The following is a 24,352-nucleotide window of genomic DNA, read 5'->3' as shown; positions in this document are numbered from 1 at the left end:
GCAGTGAAGCGGTGGTCTATACTGGTGGTAATGTGGTGGTCCACACTGGCAGTAAAGTGGTGGTCCATACTGGCGGTAATGTGGTGGTCCACACTGGTGTTAAAATGGTGGTCCACACTGGTGGTAAAGTGGTGGTCCATACTGGTGGAAATTTGGTGGTCCACATTGGTGTTAAAGTGGTGATCCACAGTGGTGGTAAAGCGGTGGTCCATACTAGCAATAAAGCGGTGGTCCACACCGGTGGTAGAGCTGTGGTTGACTCTGGCAGTTAAGTGGTGGTTGACATTGGTGGTAAAGTGGTGGTCCATGCTGGCGGTAAAGCAGTGGTCCACACCGGTGGTAATGTGGTGGTCCACACTGGTGGTAAAGTGGTGGTCCATGCTGGCGGTAAAGCAGTGGGCTATACTGGCTGTAAAGTGGTGGTCCTTAGTTGTGGTAATTTGGTGGTGCACACTGGTTGTAAAGTGGTGGTCCATACTGGCTGTAAAGTGGTGGTCCACACTGGTGGTAAAGTGGTGGTCCACACTGGCGGTAAAGCGGTGGTTGACACTGGAGGTAAAGCGGCGATTGACATTGGCGGTAAAGTAGTGGCTGACATTGGCCGTAAAGTGGTGGTTGACATTGGTAGTAAAGCGGTGGTCCATACTGGCGTCAACGTTTTGGTCCACACTGGTGGTAAAATGGTGGTCCACACTGGCGGTAAAGCGGTGATTCATTTTGGTGGTAAAGTGGTAGTCCACACTGGCGGTAAAGTGTTGTTCCATTCTGGTCGTAAAGTGGTAGTCCACACTCGTGGTAAAGTGGTGGTCCACACCGGTGGTAAAATAGTGGTCCATACTGGTGGTAATGTGGTGGTCCACACTGGTGGTAAAGTGGTGGTCCATACTGGTGGTAATGTAGTGGTCCAAACTGGTGGTAAAGTGGTGGTCCACACCGGTGGTAAATTGGTGGTCCATACTGGTGGTAATGTGGTGGTCCACACTGGCGGTAAAGCGGTGGCTCACACTGGCAGTAAAGTGGCAGTCCACACTCGTGGTAAAGTGGTGGTCCACACTGGCGGTAAAGCGGTGGTTGACACTGGAGGTAAAGTGGTGATTGACAGTGGTGGTAAAGTGGTGGCTGACACGGGCAATAAAGTGGTGGTTGACATTGGTAGTAAAGCGGTGGTCCATACTGGCGGTAACATGGTGGTCCACACTGGTGGTAAAGTGGTGGTGCTCACTGTCGGTAAAGTGGTGGTTGACATGTCGTAGATAAATTCTTTATCAAAAGGGCTGCTGATATTAAGAGTCTGCAGACAGAGGTCTCAATGATCTTCCTTTATTCGGCCGAACAGGTGGACACCCCTCCAGGATCAAAGACCACGTACATTCATTTCTCCAAGCTTATATAGTCTCTCTGATTCTATTTCTGTATACACACACAGCCTTTTAGGGCTGACTGGTTGACATCATTTTGATATCATGTTATAATGTCATACTATTAATATTCTGTTTACCAAGGACAGTACACCTGTTTGTTTCCATTAGAACTCTGATATATTAATACTTCCACATTTCCCCCTTTCAAATATTTCAGAGTAATCGGCCCTAAGACGATACTCTGAAACTTACAATAGGGAAACCTTTTTATGCACACTTGTCCACACACGCAGGTCTCAAGCATAACATAGGAGCCGATCTGAACCTCCCGTACGAGGGCGAAAAAACCCCGAAGGGATAAAAAATTCCCCCGTGCCCCCCCTCTGGGCGAGCACCGGTAACTTTTGATCTTACTTGACACTCAGGCACGGGTAGGCCAGTGAACCCCTGCAGGAGACCTTCTAAGTACTATGACAGAAATTAATCATACACACACAACAAAGAAAATACATTACAATCCGTTTTCACAAGGATAACCTATTACAGAAGATTACTGACTACAAAAACCACACGTGAATAACACAAGATAGAGTCTTTTTCCAGTCCGGAGGCAAACAGGAGCGTTGGGTCACCAGCCTTCCTTTGTCTGGCTGCCGACCCTTCGTCCAACCGACTGCAGTTATATTAAGACGTCACAGGTCCAACTCAGTATGGATCAATTGGGCAGCCATGATGACAGATGTCTGTTCCTTGAGACTCATACTCCACGCTTTCCTCAGGGCGGGAACGATGCACATGCCAAACAAGAAAAGAAGGATCAGAACCAAAGCTGACCCAACTCCCACCTTTATCAACACATTTTTCCAGTCAGCCATTAACTGGTCCAACCAATTAAGAGACCAGTCGCTCTTCCCAGCATGCTCCCGCACCTCCCTCCCCACCCGTATTATCTCGTCCATGGCAGATGTAAAGGAACCATCTGGCGCTGTGTTAGCTGGAATAAAAGTGCAACAGTCCTCCCCGAACATTTGACATATTCCACCCTTATCTGCCAGAAGCCAATCTAGTGCTTGCCGGTTCTGTAGTGCGAGTCTGCTAGTCTCATGCAGCTGTTCTCCAAGTGCACTCAGTCCCTCGATGGTGTGGTTAAACAACCGCTGTTGATTATAATATATATAATTTATCCAGTTAACATTTTTATTCAAAGTTATCCATGGTAGTATAGATTCTATGCCGGCCACTACTTCATTTCTGGCCGAAAATTCCACAGGAATCCCTTTAGCAATTCCAATTGCATCCCGATATACCCCAAGAGAACCCGAGACCTGACGCCTACTCCTACGCAGCGCGCCCTTGTCTTGTTTTAAGTTAAGAATGTTATTTACACCATTGTATACCACCATAGCTGGCACCTTTAAGCGAACAGTAGCACACAACCCCACCCAAGAGGGGGGTAGGGTGCTACGTAGCAGATCATTTCCACATAACCAGAAACTATCAGCGACCGCATGTGATTGGTCTCCGAACCAAAATAGGGTTGGAACCGTGATTGACATATTCTGACAGTCCTGATGTGGGGGCTCCGGGTTTTCAAACCATACTGCTTTAGTTATGAAGAGAGGAGACATACCAGACTCTGGAAACCATGATAGTACCCATGTGACATTACATCTTACCGTCGTGTTTCCCACCATTGTCCCATTTTGCTGGAGAAATCCTCCGCTGGCAAAACACTCGTATGCGGCGTTATAGTCCACCTTATAGACCGTGGGAGGGGCCATGGCGGTATTTGCCATCTGGTAAGGTTCACACAATTCCTGGATCTTGTAACCCCTATATTTATTCAGGTAACCATGCATCCTCTGGGCCCCATAAAGTAATCTACACTTTATACCACACATTGGGAGCCCGAAGAAAGCATTCGGCATTATAGACTTGAACGCTTTCCCTGCGCACACTCGGCGCTGTTCCTGTGCACACTCCCAAGAGCTGTACTTATCTGGGACAACAACCGGAGGGGCTCCAGGCGCCTTTGAGCACCATATGCATTCCTCCGATGTCATTTCCTTTACTGACAGCCAAGCCCAGCGATACCAAGTGTTGGCCATCGCTTCCTTCCATAAGTAATCTTCACTAGGTCTAAACCCTCGTACTTCCGGTTGCCCCTTTACATCCTTGACCTCCCCCCCCTTTAATGTTTTATCATGATAACTATTTACCAAAGTATCTAACCCTTGAGGGGGAAGAGTGAAAGACGCAACCACCTCATTGTCAGGATGGCCATTGATAACCGCGGTGGACTGCGGTTCAGGTGTAGAGACCGCAGTTGAGGTCTGGTTCAAATGTACTGCTGTGCTGTCTGTGGTCCAGTGAGAACTTACAACCTTCCCGACCTCCAACAGACCTTCCAATGTGTTCCATGCAGCAGCCCATACCTGGTCAAACATTAAGGATGTTATATGTGCTAAGCGTACATACCCCAATCCTCCTGGTACTGGCTGACGGTTACCTATCTCTGCCTGTGGGCTTGCAGCAGCGTTTGCTACAGGATCAACCTTGTCCGGCTCCTGGACAGGAGCCCCAGCTGGAGGGGGAGTGGGCCCCTCTTTTACAAAGTGAACTCCCCATTTCTTGGCAGTTGCAGCTGTAGTAACATAAACACTTAAGTCTGAGCCCAGAGGGTCTAGCCTGGACCCCAAAGCCTCTCCTCCCTGAGCACCGCTTTTATCATCCATCCCAGGATTCACTGGAATGTTATGCCCCTCTACATTTTTCCCATTAGTTGATCTTACCCTTCGCCGACGTTGTGCCATAAGGGCAACATCTGTCTGAAATACCGAGTCACGGGTAGTGTGTAGATGTGTGCGGGTGCATGCCGGCAAGAGACCTGACTGATAATGGCATTTGGCATGTGGATCGTACTCCCCCTGATCACTGAGGTCGGCGTTCCGTCTTTGAGCTGGCGCCCCTCTGTTCCCTTGAGAAGGCCCTGGTGATGGGACGACGTAGTGGCTGCTGCTTCGGGTCCGGGTTGGACGACTTGCCCATGTCCACATTACTGTCCCGAACAACAGAAGAAACCACAGGAACTTCAGACACAACATCATCGGGCGACAACTCTGAATCTGCCCTGACCGGACTATCTTTGTCAGATGCATGCCAGGCGATACTTCCCCTTTTGGGGGACTGGTCATTTGAGAACGCTGCACAATCCGACCAGTCCCCAGGGCCCGTTTTGCAGTTGTTGGTCGTAGTTGCCAACGAACAATGGTTCACGTGGTGCCAAGCGAAGCTTCCTTCTACCTGGACCGCAGTCGGGGTGGCTCGGACTACCGTGTAGGGACCTCGGCGTCTAGGAGTGTTCCACTTCCTCCGAAATTCCTTGATGTACACCTTATCCCCGGGCACCACTGGACCCGATTCCACCGAGACCTGCTTGGGCTCGTTTGCTTTTTCCTTTAATGCTGCGCCTTGGCCTCCAATCAGGATATATGGAGCCTCCAATTCAACCTTTACACCCTCCGTCTCCTTTTCCCACCTATCCTGAAAGGTTGGGCTGGCTAATGGATCAAAAAACATTGTACAGTGAGGAGGTAAGATTGGAGGAGAACCTCTCGGTGCCTGGGCTCTTACGCATGTTTCCCATTTTTTCAACACTGAACCCACGGGTCCCTCCATGTTTCCCAACCAATAAACAATTGCTGGTTCTGCTTGAGCAGTCATTTGTAAATCCAATCCAATATTCTCCACGTATATTCCCGAAGGGGAGCATAAAATTTTGAGCCCAAGTTTACAAAGTGCATCTCGTCCTAATAAATTGACGGGTGTTTGGTCTGAAACCAAAATGGGTATTTTAATTTCATCATTTCCTACTTTCATTTTAACGGGAGCAGTAATGGGAACCAATTGACTTTTTCCCGAGAATCCTACTGTCTTGACAAAGTTATCTGACAGGGGAAGGTTCTTGGCGAGGTGTTCCTGTATGCATGAGTGAGTAGCTCCCGTGTCGATCATCATAGAAACCTGTTGATCCCCAACTTTCACATTTATCATGGGGTCAGTGCGTGTGTGTAGGATCAACGGGTACGAACCTTCACCCATAGGATTCCCGGGACCCCCCTAAAACTGAGAGGGTCTTGGCCGAGTGCCACCCAGGGCCCCACCTCCACCTCTTCTGGGGACAACTCCGTTTCTTCCAGGACCACCTGCCGAGAGGGGCATAAACCGTGGGCAAGCCTTAGCAAAATGTCCAAACATTCCACAATACCAGCAGCGGAGGGATCCCTGCCACGCCCCAGACGAGGGAGTACCAAGCCTTGAGTATGAAGGGCGGAACGGCTGGGGACCACTGGCGGCCTGTGTTGACTCAGGAACTCCAGCAGTCTGACCCGCACCTGGATCTGTGAACACAACAGCTTGAGTCTTTTCTTTCAGCTTGCCTTGCAAATCATTTAGTTGCATCTGAGTCAGTTTCCTTTGAATCTGGAGGTCCTGTTCAGAAGTCTTGCTTATATCTCTTCTGTATCGCATTACTGCATGAATCACATGATCACGGAACAGCTGCGAGGACATGGACGCCAGGCCAACAACGTCCTCCAGGCGCCGGGTGACTTCCTTTGGCATCGATGTGATCACTGCATTTCTGAAAAGAGTGAGCAAAACAGGATCATTTTCCACATCTTTTTCAGTCTCTAGGCGCCATCTTTTCAACTGCATATCGATGTATGCTGCTGGATTCTGGTCGTCTTTCAGAGGTTCCCCTTTTAAAGCATCAACATCAATTTTATTAGGGTACTTGGTGCGTATTCCTTTCCAAATCACCCCTTTATAGGCAGCCAGTTCTGTTCCATCTGCCCTTTCACTCAAAATCCAGTCCAGTTCATTGTCTTTGAAAAACTGTTGCATCTTAGACAACCCCAAAACCTGTGTGAGGACAGCCTTGATGTCACCCAGTGAGAGTAGTGTTCCGGCCGTGTTTGATTCAAAAGCTTTAACCCATTTGCCCCCTCCTGCGGTGATCTGTGGGAGCCCGGAGACCAAACCTGTCAAGTCCCGAGCTGGCCAAGGGTGATAATCGGCCCTCGTTCCCCTAATCAGGATTGGGAATTCTCCACCTGTGAATCTATCAGGAGGTCTAATATTTGGCCTATATCTTAAGTCATACTCATCCCTTGAGACCCCTGTGGACGCGCCGGGCTTTTGCAGGAACGCAGGCATGGAAGTCCCACCCCCCGAGGTCGCCCCCTCCACCTCCTCATTTAAGTCATCTATTTCCTGTTCCATCTCAACTATCTGGCTCCGTCCCAACTCACGATGTAAATCTTGTTGACGGGGCCCTAAGTTTAACCAAAAACTGTCCTCAGCTTTGCCCTTTCGAACCAATTCGGTTCGATCTTGATAACAATTAATAATTCCAGACTGACGTCGCCACGTGCTACAATGTTTTGGGATTGTCATGTGGGGAGGAGTTTCCTGCCTTTGAGGAGAATGGGCAGAGGCCGGACGCTGTCTGACCTGGGCCTGGGCTTCTCCAGTGTTTGGTGGTAAAGACAGGCTCCTCTGTCTGGAGTTGAGTGGGTCTGGAACAGGAAGTGCCACCTCAGCGACCCTTGAAGCAACAGATGACCTGTCATGAATGTTACTTACGGTTCCCGACATGTCAGCATTAGCTGGTACCCCTGGAAGGCTTTGCTGGTCATCAAGATTAAAGTTTCCATCTATCTTTATTGTTCCTGTTAAGTTTGGGAAGAGTTCAGCATCAGTAAGGTTTTCAGTTTCCCCTGGATTATCTGTAAAAGACACAATTGTTTTGACATTTCTTTTAATTGGCTTGCTGATTCTAAATAAGTTTAAAATTTCCAACTCAAGCTCTCGCTTCTTTTGTCGTTTCTTAGAATTATTTCCAGCTTTGTAATCCTCAATGCGATGTTGCATCAATTCACAAATATTTCTATCGAAGGTTCCTGTAGCAGGCCACGGGTCTTTAAGGTTTTTTGTTCTTTTGAACATGTTGAACTGCATGTTGAACCTCTTTCATCCTGTGGGGGTAACGGATACAAACAATAGCTTCGGGCGTACTCATCATTATCCTATTCAGTCAACCCTGCTTTAATACAATATGATAATCATGCAACTCAAATGGAATCCACTTGGGTGTGCTGCAACTCCGTGCCCTGTTTCTTGGTGTCAACCCAATGGGAGGAGTCGTGTTCTGTTGGAAAGAAACCAAAGGAGTTCAGCGGTTTTATTTTAACAGGCATACGAATAGAACAGCTACATCCTTGTAGCTGCACAAGAGAAGAGCACTATTTTATTTTTGTCAGTGCTTGTGTCTATGCGCGTCAGCAAGTAGCTTAGTGTCAGATTTCACCAGACCACTATCTTGTGAGTTGGGGGAACGAGTCAATCTATGCACTTCAGTTCATGCTATATCTTTTCACAACACCATGCATTTTACTGCAAACAGAGGCCTCTCTACATGCTCATGCACAAGTTTTTTCCAGTATCCTCAGCAGCTGCTTCAATCTCCAATTACACTCGAGGCGAGTGACACACACACTCGTCTCAAGTTTCGCTCGGACGCGCCTTACACACACACTTGGCGGTTTACACACACTGTCAGCTCACCAGTCATACATTTCTGTCCGGTGCATCACACACTATCCGCTTCATTCACACACACAGAGAAGTCATCAGCTGTCATATTTACCCTTAGTAAGAAGGGAAGTAACAGTCAACAAATAGTTTAAAACTTTTCCCTTATTTTTTCACACAGAAGTCACAAGTTTACTTTCAGTGAGAGGGGTAAGGCAGTCAAAGGACAGTTACACACTCAGTCAGTCACACATTTCTGTCCGGTGCATCACACACTATCCGCTTCATACACACACTTCAACAGCTGAACAAATCACCATTAGTCAGAGGGGAATTAAACAGTCAAAACCAGTTTAAAAGTCACAAGTTCGCTCTCAGTGAGCAGTCGAAAGAAGGGATATGTCAACAGTCAGTTTATAAAACATTTTTCCTTTATTATTTAATGTTGCAACAAGGTTTTTTCACAGCTGTACTGCGCTAAGCCCCTTTTACGCAGATTTCCTGGGTTTACAGAGCTATAATCCTTCACTACTGGCTCTGTTTAATTTGGGATCAGATATTTGATCGATCTTTGCACCCTTTTTTCCTTATGATCCTGGTCATAAGCTACTTAAGCTCCTTAACTGACTCCCTACAATACCAGCCTATAGCTCGCAATATTGTGAGCCCTGTATTTAACTCTTTACTAAATTTGAACTCGAAACGGATCGATCGGTGCCTTCACATCTTCACTTTTACTTCACACTTTCACTACTTATTTTTGGTGCCAATTTACTTCTTTCGCCGCTATACTGACCCTCCTCTCAAAATTCCCGGGCGACCGCGTCCAGTAACGCCGAGGTTTTGATAGGGCCCTAAAATATTACCCAATACCTCCTTAAAACTGACCTTCCTCCCAGCTACTTCTGGTAAGGCCCTCATAAACTACTTAATCTCCTTAAAACTGACCTTCCTCCCAGCTACTTCTGGTAAGGCCCTCATAAACTACTTAATCTCCTTAAAACTGACCTTCCTCCCAGCTACTTCTGGTAAGGCCCTCATAAACTACCCAATATCGCCTTATACTGACCTTCCTCCCAGCTACTTCTGGTAAGGCCCTCATAAACTACCCAATATCGCCTTATACTGACCTTCCTCCCAGCTACTTCTGGTAAGGCCCTGTCTTCACAAACCTACCCAATATCGCCTTATACTGACCTTCCTCCCAGCTACTTCTGGTAAGGCCCTCATAAACTACTTAATCTCCTTAAAACTGACCTTCCTCCCAGCTACTTCTGGTAAGGCCCTCATAAACTACTTAATCTCCTTAAAACTGACCTTCCTCCCAGCTACTTCTGGTAAGGCCCTGTCTTCACAAACCTACCCAATATCGCCTTATACTGACCTTCCTCCCAGCTACTTCTGGTAAGGCCCTGTCTTCACAAAACTACTTTATTTGTGTGCACACAAATTTATCTGTCAGCAGAGTCACAGCAGCTGTATAACTAAGTTCAACTTGTAGCCAGGACGGGCCCCACCGCTCCGGCTCACTCCACGCAGAAGGATTTAAAATGGGGCTTACCTCCTTAAGCGGTGAGTCAAAGCGGTCCACACGTCCGGCCCCAGCGGTTAACTGGCTGGCTCGCCAAATGTCGTAGATAAATTCTTTATCAAAAGGGCTGCTGATATTAAGAGTCTGCAGACAGAGGTCTCAATGATCTTCCTTTATTCGGCCGAACAGGGGGACACCCCTCCAGGATCAAAGACCACGTACATTCATTTCTCCAAGCTTATATAGTCTCTCTGATTCTATTTCTGTATACACACACAGCCTTTTAGGGCTGACTGGTTGACATCATTTTGATATCATGTTATAATGTCATACTATTAATATTCTGTTTACCAAGGACAGTACACCTGTTGGTTTCCATTAGAACTCTGATATATTAATACTTCCACAGACACTGGTGGTAAAGTGGCGATTGACAGTGGTGGTAAAGTGGTGGTCCACATTGGTGGTAAAGTGGTGGTCCACACTGGCGGTAAAGCGGTGGTCCACACTGGTTGTAATGTGGTGGTCCACACTGGTTGTAAAGTGGTGGTCCATACTGGTTGTAAAGTGGTGGTCCACACTGGTGGTAAAGTGGCGGTCCACACTGGCGGTAAAGCGGTGGTTGACACTGGAGGTAAAGTGGCGATTGATATTGGTAGTAAAGCTGTGGTCCACACTGGTGGTAAAGTGGTGGTGCTCACTGTCGGTAAAGTGGTGGTTGACACTGGTGGTAAAGTGGCGATTGACAATGGTGGTAAAGTGGTGGTCCACACTGGCAGTAACGTGGTGGTCCACACTGGTGGTAAAGTGGTGGTCCACATTGGTGGTAAAGTGGTGGTCCACACTGGCGGTAAAGCGGTGGTCCACACTGGTTGTAATGTGGTGGTCCACACTGGTTGTAAAGTGGTGGTCCACACTAGTGGTAAAGTGGTGGTCCACACTGGCGGTAAAGCGGTGGTTGACACTGGAGGTAAAGTGGCGATTGACATTGGCGGTAAAGTAGTGGCTGACATGGGCAGTAAAGTGGTGGTTGACATTGGTAGTAAAGCGGTGGTCCATACTGGCGGTAAAGCGGTGGTCCACCCTGGTGGTAAAGTGGTGGTCCATACTGGCGTCAACGTTTTGGTCCACACTGGTGGTAAAATGGTGGTCCACACTGGCGGTAAAGCGGTGATTCATTCTGGTGGTAAAGTCGTAGTCCACACTGGTGTTAAAGTAGTGGTACACACCGGTGGTAATGTGGTGGTCCACACTGGTGGTAAAGTGGTAGTCCATACTGGTGGTAATGTAGTGGTCCAAACTCGTGGTAAAGTGGTGGTCCACACCGGTGGTAAAATGGTGGTCCATACTGGTGGTAATGTGGTGGTCCACACTGGTGGTAAAGTGGTGGTCTACACTGGTGGTAAAGTGGTGGTCCATACTGCCAGTAATGTGGTGGTCCACACTTGTTGTAAAGTGGTGGTCCACACTGGTGGTAAAGTGGTGGTCCATACTGGCGGTAATGTGGTGGTCCACATTGGTGGTAAAGTGGTGATCCACACTGGTGGTACAGCGGTGGTCTATACTGCTGATAAAGTTCTGGTCCATACTAGCAGTAAAGCGGTGGTCCTCACCGGTGGTAAAGTGGTGGTCTACACTGGCGGTAAAGTGGTGGTCCACACTGGTGGTAAAGTGGTGGTCCAAACTGGCTGTAAAGTGGTGGTACCTGCTGGCGGTAAAGTGGTGGTCCATACTTGTGGTAATGTGGTCGTCCAGACTGGTGGTAACGTGGTGATCCATACTGGTGGTAAAGTGGTGGTGCACACTGGCTGTAAAGTGGTGGTTGACACTGGAGGTAAAGTGGTGATTGACAGTGGTGGGAAAGTGGTGGTTGACACTGGCAGTAACATGGTGGTCCACACTGGTGGTAAAGTGGTGGTCCACATTGGTGGCAAAGTGGTGGTCCACACTGGTGGTAAAGCGGTGGTCCATACTGGTGGTAATGTGGTGGTCCACACTGGTTGTAAAGTGGTGGTCCATACTGGCTGTAAAGTGTAAATTTGTTTTTCAATTAGGGCCCTGCAACATGCCACAACACTTTTAACTTTTTAAATATTTACATCAGTCTCCAAAAGTCTCCAATAATACTATAAAAAGCTGCTAGATTTGTCCTTAGTCTCTTTAAGAAAGAAAGTCGCTAGAGGGGTCTGAAAACTTGCCAAATACAACGACAAAGTCAGTAAGTTGGCAGCAGTGGCCGAACGGCGTTGACTGGTTGAGTCATGAAGATGTGCTGCCTCAGCCTCACACATATTAAACTTCAGCTGGGGGACGTGGTTGTGAAAACATAATGGTGTAAGACTGTGGCGCAGAGATGTGCAGAGCATATTGATGCCAGTTATAGCCAGATGATTACCACAGCCTGCGGTCCAAAATCCTGATATAAATCAGTACAGAAAATGTGAAAATGTGAAATAAAATATCATGTTCTCAATTAAAAAAGAACAATTCACAAATAATGTTGAATCAATTAATGGTGTCGATAACAAGTTTGATAGTATTTGTCTTAAATGAAAAATGCAACATACATGTCAGTTTCCTGCACCTGTGTTAGACGTGCATATGACCTCCAGAAAAGTTACCGAGTCTGACGTTCACAAGTTAAACCACATGTTGACGTCCAGGTGGGGTCATGGTTAGACATCACAATAGTAGACCTGCTTTTCACGTCAGTCATGGACCGACGGACGCAGTATAGCCATGATCTGCACGTCTATCAGACGTATAATGTTTAGTGGGTTGATTTTACCACAGAAATCTTCTGTTTGCTTTCAGACATCTTGACATGGACAGTACAGTCAAACTGTTAACATCCAGTCATGCAGCAAGGGAGACCTCACTGAACGCCTCTCATGGATGGCCCTCAGTCCAAGTTTAACTGCCCGATATTTCACCAGGAAAAGATGTAAAGTGATGAATGAATGTGCATTAGAGCAGGACGTTAGAAAATAGAGGAGCAACTGATGGTCTGGTTCCACATGGAGGGACTCAGCAGTTCACTGGATGTGAAAAGATGTGGGATTCAAACACAGGAAGAAACAGAACAGTAGGAAAGAAAATCAAAAGAAAAGAAAGAGAAAATCTTGAGGGACAAAGGAAGATTTTAGACCAATGTTTGGTTCTCTAATGGTTGCAGACATGAAGCATTGCTGCTGAAGTGTAAACATGCTTTGGACACCACATGCTGACCAAACAACTTCATGAAACTTCATGCTGGACTCAACCTCTTCTTTCTGGTCTCTGCTTTCTCCAGGGGTCTGGACACGTTGAGGAAAAAGGGGAAAAGTCTGACTTTGAATCTTCCAATCGATTCAGTCAGTCTGAGTTTGCAGGATCTGATTGGCTACTTCCAGCCACCTGGTGATCACCTGGAGCATGAAGACAAGCAGAACCGACTGCGAGCTCTGAAGAACAGACAGAACCTCTTCCAGGAAGAGGTAGGATACGTGTGTGTGAGGTTCTGCTGTTATATGTGCCTGTCTTAATGGAAGTTTCCAGACTTTGGAGAACTCCGCTTTTAGAGATTTAGATTTAAATCCTTTAGAAATAATCTGACAACAGGGTTCAGCTGTCATGCTTAAAATGATTATTTCATGTTGCCTCAACAGTAGATATGTTACATTCACTTGACTGAAATGAAGAATACTTTACTAATCCCAGAGGAAAACGGCAATTCATTTGCAATAAAATTCAAGATATTAGAGATTTATTGTCATATGCGCTGCATGAAAACAACAGTTTGTTTCATTATCATGTACAAAAGCAAAATATTTCCATCCATCCATCCATTTTCTGCCACTTATCCGGAGCAGGGAAACCCAGACTTCCCTCTCCCCGGCCACATTCACTAGCTCATCCTGAGGGATCCCGAGGCGTTCCCAGGCCAGCCGAGAGATGTAGTCCATCCAGCGTGTCCTATGTCTTCCCCAGAAAACCTCACCAGGGAGGCGTCTAGGAGGCATCCTGACCAGATGCCCGAGCCACCTTATCTGGTTCCTCTCGATGTGGAGGAGCAGCGACTCTACTCTGAGCCCCTCCTGGATCACTGAGCTTCTCACCCTATCTCTAAGGGAGAGCCCGGCCACCCTGTGGAGAAAATTTCGGCCGCTTGTACACGCGATCTTGTTCTTTCAGTCACTACCCACAGCACGTGACCATAGGTGAGGGTAGGAACGTAGGTCAACTGGTAAATCGAGAGCTTTGCCTTTTGGCTCAGCTACTTCTTCACCACGACAGACCGATGCAGAGTCCACATCACTGCAGATGCCGCACCGATCCGCCTGTCGATCTCCCGCTCCATCCTTCCCTCACTTGTGAACAAGACCCCGAGATACGTGAACTCCTCCACTTGGGACAGTTATGAACAGAATCTGTGACAAAGGGCAGCCTTGCTGGAGTCCAACCCACACTGGAAATGATTCTGATTTACTGCCGGCGGTGCGGACCAAGCTCTGACACCGGTCGTACAGTGACCGGGCAGCTCAAATAAGCGGGTCCGGCACTCCACACTCCCAGAGTAACCCCCACAGGAGTCCCTGGGAGACAAGACCCAATAGGACTCCTTCTTCAGCTTGACGGCATCCCTCACTGCTGGTGTCCACCAATGAGTTTGGGGGTTACCGCCACCACAGGCTCCAACGGCCTTACGGCCACAGCTGCGGCTGGCCACCTCGACAATAGAGGCACGGATCACAGCCCACTCAAACTCAATGTCCCCCGCCTCACCCAGGACATGGTTGAAGCTCTGCCGGAGATGGAAGTTGGAACTCCCTCTGACAGGGGACTCCACAAGACGTTCCCAGCAGACCCTCACAACAAGCTTGGGTCTGCCAGGCCTGACCGGCATCCTCCCCCACCATCTGAGCCAACTCACCACCAGGTGGTGATCAGTTGACAGCTCCGCCCCTCTCTTCGCCTGAGTGTCCAGGACATGCGGCCGCAAGTCCGACAACACGACTACAAAGTCAATCATCGACCTGCGGCCTAGAGTGTCCTGGTGCCAAGTGCACATGTGGGCACTCTTATGTCTGAACAAGGTGTTCATTACGGACAGTCCATGACGAGCACAGAAGTCCAACAACAAAGCACCACTCAGATTCAGATCAGGGGGGGCATTCCTCCCAATCACGCCCCTCCAGGTCTCACAGTCATTGCCCATGTGAGCATTGAAGTCCCCCAGCAGAACGAGGGAGTCCCTGGAAGGAGTGCTCCCCTCCAAGGACTCCAAAAAGGGAGGGTACTCTGAACTGCTGCTTGGTGTAGAGGCACAAAAACAGTCAGGACCCGTCCCCCCACGGAGGCTACCCTTTCGACTACTGGGGTAAACCCCAACGTACAGGTGCCAAGTCAGGGGGCAATGAACATACCCACACCTGCTTGGCGCTTGGCACCAGTTCACCAGGTGACAAAATATTTATAAACAGTATTACACAATGAAAAGAAAGAAATAGAGCAGTGTGAACTAGCAAATGAGTGTAAAGTGCCCAGTGTCTGCTGATGTTAGCTGTTAGCTAATGTTAACAAGAGTTAATTATTGTTAAGAAGTGGTAGCTAAAGTTAACAAGTGTTAACTAATGTTAGCAAGCGTTAGCCAATAGAGGACATGTAAACAATAGAGAGCCAGTCAGTGTTTGGTGTTGTTCAGAAGTCTGATGGCCTGAGAAAAGAAACTGACCATCTTTTGGTCCTTGATTTCACACACCTGAAGTGTTTCCCTGAGGGAAGTGTAATGGTGTCTCCCTGAGGACCCGGAAATTCAGCCACACACACAGTGATAGATTCCAAGAAAGTAATTTATTCAGTCCAGGTAATGGAGGAGATGAGCAGGGTTTGGTCCAGTAGGAAACGGTGGCGCCTTCCTCAGGTAAAGCAGGGAATAATATCCTGAAAGGACTCCAGAAACAGTCAGGATGATCCACAATCCAAACAAGCAGAGATTTAAGAAGCCAAGAGTCATAAACAGGGGTAGGAGGCAGACTACTTAGCTGGGGCAGGCGAGTATCCGTGGTCGTTCCAAAACAGGTCAAAATCCAGGAGAGCACAAGGCAGGAGCAGTCCGACAGGGGATGAGGCAAGAGAAGTCCAAGGGCCGTAACAGGGTCAAACACAGGAATCAGGCAACAAGAGTAAACGCTGGACATCAACAAGGGAAAACAATGCTGACCATCTGGCAGGGAAGCAAGGACTGGAGTGAGCTTAAGTAGGGAGGGGAGCAGGTGAACAGAGTGAGTAATCAGGGCTGCACCAGGTGGAGCAGATGAGTGTGATGAGGAGCTGTAGGCTCAGCAGAGCAGCAACCATGACAGGAAGTGGTGTAGAGCGTGTCTCCTGTGAGGGTGTGTGCCCTTTGAAGATGCTGTGGGCTCTCCTGATAGCCCTGCTAGTGTAAATGTCCTGCAGGGATGGGAAGGTCACTCCGGAGGTGTTTTGTGCAGTTTTTATTGCATGTTGGATGCCTTCCTGTCCTGCAGGGAGCAGTTACTATGGCACACAATGATGACACTGATGAACACACCCTCCACTACACCTCTGTAGAAATTACCAAGGATTCTGGGAGGCATCCTAAATGTCCTTCCTAAGGCAGTGCAGTTGTTTGTGTGTTTTCTTTAGGAGATCTCTGTTGTTGTGGGACCAGGTCAAATCACTGCTGATGTGTACAGAGAATGTCTCGGTAGCCCTCTCCACCTCAGTCCCACCAATGGTGGAAATGTTGCACCTACCTTCTCCTCAGGGCCACAGTCATCTCCTTTGTTTTTCTTGTCTTCAAGGATAGATTGTTTTCCCTAAACCATGTCACGAGGCCGGCTCTGTTGTATTTTTATTGAAGAATAAAAAAAGAGTTTATTTGAGTAAATGAGGTCATTTGACAACAAAAACTAAGTTTATTCTTTCACATGCAAGAAGTGAAAACCAAAATATTAATCCAAAGATCTGGGATTCTGTGCAATTCTGCAGAATGATCCTTTATATTTAAGCCTTCCTCCTTTTCCTGTGGAGGTCCAAGCAGAGGACATCAACAGGAAAAATCCCAGCAAGGTTTTTGTTTTCAATTCAATTCAGACATTTTCATCTCAGTTTGGTAAAAGTTTCTTGTTAATTCAGAAAAACAGAATGGTTCCCTCCTTATTCCATTGCTGGTGATGATAAAACCTTCCTGGGATGGATGGTGGGGGCTGGGAATGATGCTGGGAATGATGATGGAAATGATGCTGGGAATGATGATAGGAATGATGCTGGGAATGATGCTAGGAATGATGCTGAGAATGATGATGGAAATGATGCTGGGAATGATGATGGAAATGATGCTGGGAATGATGATGGAAATGATGCTGGGAATGATGCTAGGAATGATGCCAGGAATGATGCTGGGAATGATAATAGGGGTGATGCTAGAAATGATGCTGGGAACGATAATAAGGGTGATGCTGGGAATGATGTGGGAAGTCATGCTGGGGATAATGTTGGGGATTAATGCAATCCAGTAGTGAAAGAAATTCTAATTTTCTTAGAAAAAGAAGCTGATTTGGGCATGTAAGTGCCTTGTCATAGCTGTAAACACTAAAGATCATTTATCCTCCTTATTTCGGGAGTCTAGCCTTAGAATGTTCATCATCGGTTGTGAGAAACAGTTTTTACATGTGCAATTTTAAAAATCTAATCTCGCAGAAAAAAGCTGATTGGAAGGAAGCAGCACATGAAATCTTTCAGGACACACTTGAGTTCTGGTCTGGTTGGTTCTGATGGTTCTGGTGTTTTCTTTGGTTCTGATGGTTCTGGTGTTGTCTTTGGTTCTGATGGTTCTGGTGTTTTCTTTGGCTTTGATGATTCTGGTGTTGTCTTTTGTTTTGATGGTTCTGGTGTTGTCTTTGGTTCTGATGGTTCTGGTGTTTTCTTTGGTTCTGATGGTTCTGAAGTTGTCTTTTGTTCTGATGGTTCTGGTGTTTTCTTTTATTCTGATGGTTCTGGTGTTTTCTTCGGTACTGATGGTTCTGATGATTCTGGTGTTTTCTTTGGCTCTGTTGGTTCTGTTGTTTCCCGTGGTTCTTATGATTCTGGCGTTTTCTTTGGTTCTTTGGTTCTGATGGTTCTGGTGTTTTCTTTTGTTCTGTATGTTCTGATGATTCTGGTGTTTTCCTTGGTTCTGATGTTTTTGATGGTTCTGGTGTTTTCTTTGATTCTGATGGTTTTGATGGTTCTGGTGTTTTCTTTGGTTCTGATGATTCTGATGGTACTGGTTTTTTCTTTGGTTCTGATGATTCTGATGGTTCTGGTGTTTTCTTTGGTTCTGTGGTTGTGATGGTTCTGGTGTTTTCTTTGGTTCTGTTGGTTGTGATTTTTCTGGTCTTTTCTTTGGTTCTGATGGTTGTGATTGTTCTGGTGTTTTCTTTGGTTCTGTTGGTTCTGATGATTCTGGTGTTTTCTTTTATTCTGATGGTTCTGGTGTTTTCTTCGGTACTGATGGTTCTGATGATTCTGGTGTTTTCTTTGGCTCTGTTGGTTCTGGTGTTTCCCGTGGTTCTTATGATTCTGGCGTTTTCTTTGGTTCTTTGGTTCTGATGGTTCTGGTGTTTTCTTTTGTTCTGTATGTTCTGATGATTCTGGTGTTTTCCTTGGTTCTGATGTTTTTGATGGTTCTGGTGTTTTCTTTGATTCTGATGTTTTTGATGGTTCTGGTGTTTTCTTTGGTTCTGATGATTCTGATGGTACTGGTTTTTTCTTTGGTTCTGATGATTCTGATGGTTCTGGTGTTTTCTTTGGTTCTGTGGTTGTGATGGTTCTGGTGTTTTCTTTGGTTCTGTTAGTTCTGATGATTCTGGTGTTTTCTTTTATTCTGATGGTTCTGGTGTTTTCTTTGGCTTTGATGATTCTGATGTTTTCTTTGGTTCTGATGGTTCTGGTGTTTTCTTTGGTTTTGATGATTCTGATGTTTTCTTTGGTTCTGATGGTTCTGGTGTTTTCTTTGGTTCTGTGGTTGTGATGTTTCTGGTGTTTTCTTTGGTTCTGATGGTTCTGGTGTTTTCTTTGGCTTTGATGATTCTGGTGTTTTCCTTGGTTCTGATAGTTCTGGTGTTTTCTTGGGTTGTGATGGTTCTGGTGTTTTTGTTGGTTCTGATGGTTCTGGTGTTTTATTTGGTTCCTGATGGTTCTGATGATCCTGGAACTTTCATTGGTTTTGATGGTTCTGATGGTTCTGGTGTTTTCTTTGGCTTTGATGGTTCTGATGATTCTGCTGTTTTCTTTGGTCCTGATGGTTCTGATGATTCTGATGATTCTGGTGTTTTCTTTTGTTCTGATGGTTTTTATGGTTCTGGTGTTTTATTAATCCCTGATGGTTCTGGTGTTTTATTTGGTTCTGATGGTTCTGGCTTTTTCTTTGGTCCTGATGGTTCTGATGATTCTGATGGTTCTGGTGTTTGGTTCTGATAGTTCTGATGTTTCTGGTATTTTCTTTGGTTCTGATGGTTGTGATTGTTCTGGTGTTTTCTTTGGTTCTGATGGTTCTGATGGCTCTGGTGTTTTTGTTGTCTCCTCTGTCTACTGCGACACCTTTTTTCTGCATCCAAGCACATGCATGTTAGGTCAACTGGTTTCTCTAAATTGTGCCTAGGAGTGAGTGTGAGTGGTTGTTTGTCTCACTGTGTTTGCCCTGCGATGGACTGGAGACCTGTCCAGGTGTACCAGCCTCTCACCTGCTAATTGTTGGGTTAGGCTCCAGCTTCCCTGAAACCTTGAATTGGAGTAAGAGGTATAGAAAATGAATGAATGAATGAATGAATGATATTGGACAATGTAACACTCTCCGTCTTTGTAAAATTTCTACAGATCTCAAGTCGATGATGTGACCCAGGGGGCATATAGATTGTAAACAGGGTAGGACAAGGACAAACCCCTGAGGAACCCCACAGGTGACAGCGCAACTCCTTGAGTTTAAACCTTCCAGGTGTTCCTGGATGGAGCTGGTTTGTGTCATTACAGGCCCATGTATGCTCCACACTAAAGACGATTGCGGAGCCTTTTGTCCATCTTCTTTGTCTTCGTCCTTAATGAGTAATTTGGTTCATTTCCAGAGAGCTTGCAGATGCGTAGCCTGAGCAAACAGAGCAGTACCACTGGAAACCATGGGGACAGTGTTGAGCAGGATAGCTAACCAGAAAAAAGAGGAAGAAGCCACAATTATTTAATGGCTGCACAGACCCCCATCGTCTACTGCGCTGCCGCTTTTTATGTCTCTTTCTCAGCGTGTACATCATCATAGTTTATTTTCTGAAATGATGCCAGAACTCAGTGGTGAACTGTGTACTGCCCTCTGGTGGATGTATTAGCTAACAACCATGACAATGTAAAGGATGCATGAGCTGGGATATACTTGCTGTTAGTGATGTGCCTGCGTAGGTATCATGGTTGCCATGCAGGCTGCTTATGTTGCTGCGAGGTAACGTGTTGCAATATTGACTTGATAACTAGCGGCGCTCACGTGAACAAGAGCATGACAGAGGTAAACACAATGACAGATAGTTCTGAAGACCATCTCTTGGACAGTGACAAACATTCATACAACAAATTGGAAGCGTTTTGGGGGTTGATGCCCTAGAAATACAGTGTATTCTACAATCAATTATCAGACACTTTTATCAAGAGCAACTTACATCTGAGAGGAAGAACAACACAAACAGAATTCAACCAGACTGCTGTCATGTAGTGCTAGAGGCTTTTTTTTTTCTCCTTCCCTTCCTAAAACAGCCCTTTGTTTAATCATGAGATCATGATTTCAGTCATTCATCGGACGCTTTTATCCAAAGCGATGGTTAGGCAATACCAGTAAAGGTCTTGCCCAAGGACCCAGCTGGAAGGTGTTAATATTCGTCCCCTGGGGGATTTGAACTCTGGTCTCCCACATGAGAGACTGATGCTCTACCAATGGAGTTATCCAGCCAACACATGCATAACATCATCTTGGGTGTAAGTGCACGCAGCTTATTCAGTGCTGAGTTGAGCCAAAGAGCTGGACAAATCTTTTTAACTCTTTCCGACAGATTGATATTTTCACTCTTTCAAAGTAAAGCGTAAAGTGTTGTGTATTGCCCGTAGTGGTGACCCCCAGTATGGAGCATTTTGGCTGCACCATTCTTTCATTGTTTGCAGCAAGTATTTACACAAACGTAGTGGAACGTTGACATGTACGCTTGCGTTCATAGCAAGTGTATCCCAAACCTATGAGGACAGTTACGTTTAAATGGACGTACCTATCTACGTACATAAAGAAAGCAGAAATTGGTCTTAATTGCTGGATCACTGTAAACAGATCAGGTCCAGTCCAGGTCGAGTTTTCACCTGATTCATTTTCTCAGAGCTTTCTGAGGCAGTAAACTGGACCCGTGTGTGTCTGCAGGGGATGATCAGCCTGGTTCTGGAGTGTATTGATCGTCTTCATGTGTACAGCAGTGCGGCTCATTTTGCTGAGGTGGTTGGAAGAGAAGCTGCAGAGGCCTGGAGCTCCATCCTCAACTCCCTGTATCAGCTACTTGGTAGACGCGCACACACAAACACACAGTTTTATCTCTGCTTTTATTCCCGTTAATGTTGTGTTTCTTCCTCCAGCTGCTCTCATCAGAGGAAACAGGAAGAACTGTGCCCAGTTTTCTGGTTCGTTGGACTGGTTGATCAGCAGACTGGAGCAGCTGGAAGCCTCCTCAGGTGGGTCGACACAGGAAAACAACTTTTATGATAGGATTATAATTGGAAAATGACTGTGGGTCCCTGAGCAAGGTCCTCACTGCTCCCCAGGTGCTGGAATTTTGCAGCCTTCTGCATCCTAGCAAATAGGATGGGTTAAATGCAGAGAATTAAGAAAGCTGGAATTAATAAAGTAGAATAAATTAATACATTTAATTAAATTACAGGTGGTGCAAAGAAAGCATTAAAAGTAGCAAAAGGCAGCAAAAAATTGCAAAAAAATTTAATAAAATCGTAAATGACATTAAAATGATTAAAACCAGATCCCAGTGTGATCAGATTTCAAAGTGCAGATTTCGTGCATAGATTTCTACGTTTGGTGAAAGTTTCATCTCCGCTGGCAGCATGCCAGTGCTTCTGGTATGGTCTGGATCCTGGTCTGGACTAGGTGACCAGAGTCTCTGTAGTAGTGTTAATTTTATCAGCCATTTTTAAATTTAGTCTCAGTTTTAGTCCAATTTTAATCGCGCTTATTGGTTTTTATCACATTTAGTCAACCTCATCTCGTTTTTATTTAGTCAAGATTTAGTCGACTATAAGTCGAGCATTTTAATCTTTAATTTAGTCCAAAACATAATTTTATTTGTCTAGTTTTAGTCAGAATAATCATTTTAGTTAGTAGAACATTGTTAGTAGTATAATTCATTGTTAGTAGTTAGTAGAACATTGTTAGTAGTATATTACATTGCTAGTAGTTAGTAGTACATAATTAGTAGTTAGTAGAACATAGTAGTTGGTAGTACATTGTTAGTAGTATATTACATTGTTAGTAGTTAGTAGAACATTGTTAGTAGTATATTACATTGGTAGTAGTTAGTAGAACATTGTTAGTAGTATATTACATTGTTAGTAGTTAGTAGTACATAATTAGTAGTTAGTAGAACATAGTTAGTAGTTGGTAGTACATTGTTAGTAGTTAGTAGAACATAGTTAGTAGTTGGTAGTACATTGTTAGTAGTTAGTAGAACATTGTTAGTAGTATATTACATTGGTAGTAGTTAGTAGAACATTGTTAGTAGTATATTACATTGCTAGTAGTTAGTAGTACATAATTAGTAGTTAGTAGAACATAGTTAGTAGTTGGTAGTACATTGTTAGTAGTTAGTAGAACATTGTTAGTAGTATATTACATTGTTAGTAGTTAGTAGAACATAGTTAGTAGTTGGTAGTACATTGTTAGTAGTTAGTAGAACATTGTTAGTAGTATATTACATAGTTAGTAGTTAGTAGAACATTGTTAGTAGTATATTACATTGGTAGTAGTTAGTAGAACATTGTTAGTAGTATATTACATTGCTAGTAGTTAGTAGTACATAATTAGTAGTTAGTAGAACATAGTTAGTAGTTGGTAGTACATTGTTAGTAGTTAGTAGAACATTGTTAGTAGTATATTACATTGTTAGTAGTTAGTAGAACATTGTTAGTAGTATATTACATTGTTAGTAGTTAGTAGTACATAATTAGTAGTTAGTAGAACATAGTTAGTAGTTGGTAGTACATTGTTAGTAGTTAGTAGAACATTGTTAGTAGTATATTACATTGGTAGTAGTTAGTAGAACATTGTTAGTAGTATATTACATTGTTAGTAGTTAGTAGTACATAATTAGTAGTTAGTAGAACATAGTTAGTAGTTAGTAGAACATTGTTAGTAGTATTTTACATTGTTAGTAGTTAGTAGAATATTGTTAGTAGTATATTACATTGTTAGTAGTTAGTAGTACATAATTAGTAGTTAGTAGAACATAGTTAGTAGTTAGTAGAACATTGTTAGTAGTATTTTACATTGTTAGTAGTTAGTAGAATATTGTTAGTAGTATATTACATTGTTAGTAGTTAGTAGTACATAATTAGTAGTTAGTAGAACATAGTTAGTAGTTAGTAGAACATTGTTAGTAGTATTTTACATTGTTAGTAGTTAGTAGAATATTGTTAGTAGTATATTACTGCAGTGATGCGGATGTTGCACCGATCTGTCGGGCTAAAGAAAGAGCCACAGCTTTAGATGTGGATTTTCCTCTAAATGAAAATATTTAAAATGTTGATTTTCATTGACTGTATTTACTTTTGGACTTTGTTAATCTTCTTTGTCTTTGTTTCTAGGTATCTTAGAGGTGCTTCACTGTGTGCTGGTGGAAAGTCCTGAAGCATTAAACATAATCAAAGAGGGACACATCAAGTCCATCATCTCTCTCCTTGACAAACATGGACGGAACCACAAGGTGCTTCTGCTGAGACGTCCGCACTGCCAACACAAATCTGAACTTCCACATTTACAGTAATGAGATATTAATGTTAAAAACAAGCTCCTATAATAAAGCTGTGGGATATGTGTATAAATATGAGCTGCTCCGTAATAAGAAGGGATAAAATTCACCACAAGAGTTTAAATAAGTCCCAGGTGAGTTGAATATGTTGATGTGTGAGGAGGAGGTGGTCTCTGAAAGGCTCTGATGCTCTCTGCTAGTTTATTACAAACTATATCTGCATTTGTGGTTGTGATTATTTATCTAAAACCAACTGCAGCCATTTTCCATGGAAACACAAAGTCAGAACACCAGGTTTGACTGAGTGTCCTCATACCGTAGAGCAGACCTCCATGGTCAGGGTTAGTTAGACCAGATCATCTGAAGATACCCTGCATATGCTGAAGCAGATTAGTAGATCCAGGTTAAATCCAGACCAGAGTCTGTTATCTGAGACCAGAGGAGATCAGTGGAAACTTTCACCGTTCTACATTATTTCACCAGACTAGATAAAGGTCCCTCAGGCACAGCAAGCACATCTAGAAGCAAGCCACTTGTTTATTGAGCAGCAAAGCAATATCGGCTAATTAATTAAATAAACTATAATTAAATCACACCATCATATTCAGACCCTACCTAATTCCATGTAACCCTACATAGAATCTGTACTCAGCTCGATGTGGAATAAATATTCTCCAAACTGACCCACAGCCCAGCGTTTGGTCCGGGTGGAGGTGCAGAGTGGAAAATGATGGCCACAGACAGATATCTGCTCACACCTCATCACCCCAGCTCCACTTTTTTCCTGGAATGCATGATCCGGCTCACCTCTAACCTCGGGTAGAACAGGT

At 44.9% G+C, this 24,352-nt stretch overlaps 1 protein-coding gene across 1 annotated transcript in view; it reads left to right on the top strand.

The window, feature by feature from the left end:
- ryr2a (ryanodine receptor 2a (cardiac)) overlaps positions 1–24,352 on the top strand; it is a 392,644-nt gene that overhangs the window by 78,227 nt on the left and 290,065 nt on the right. Inside the window, exons 13-16 of the mRNA XM_041973182.1 lie at positions 12,779–12,962; positions 20,915–21,050; positions 21,124–21,219; positions 23,359–23,477. Coding sequence (XP_041829116.1) covers positions 12,779–12,962; positions 20,915–21,050; positions 21,124–21,219; positions 23,359–23,477 — 535 coding nt within the window. The remainder of the gene's footprint in view (positions 1–12,778; positions 12,963–20,914; positions 21,051–21,123; positions 21,220–23,358; positions 23,478–24,352) is intronic.

The sequence above is a fragment of the Melanotaenia boesemani genome, chromosome 21 (genome assembly GCF_017639745.1).
Source record: "Melanotaenia boesemani isolate fMelBoe1 chromosome 21, fMelBoe1.pri, whole genome shotgun sequence".
Lineage (NCBI taxonomy): Eukaryota > Metazoa > Chordata > Actinopteri > Atheriniformes > Melanotaeniidae > Melanotaenia > Melanotaenia boesemani.
Note: the sequence above shows the minus strand (reverse complement) of the source record. Positions and strands in the feature narration are given on the sequence as shown.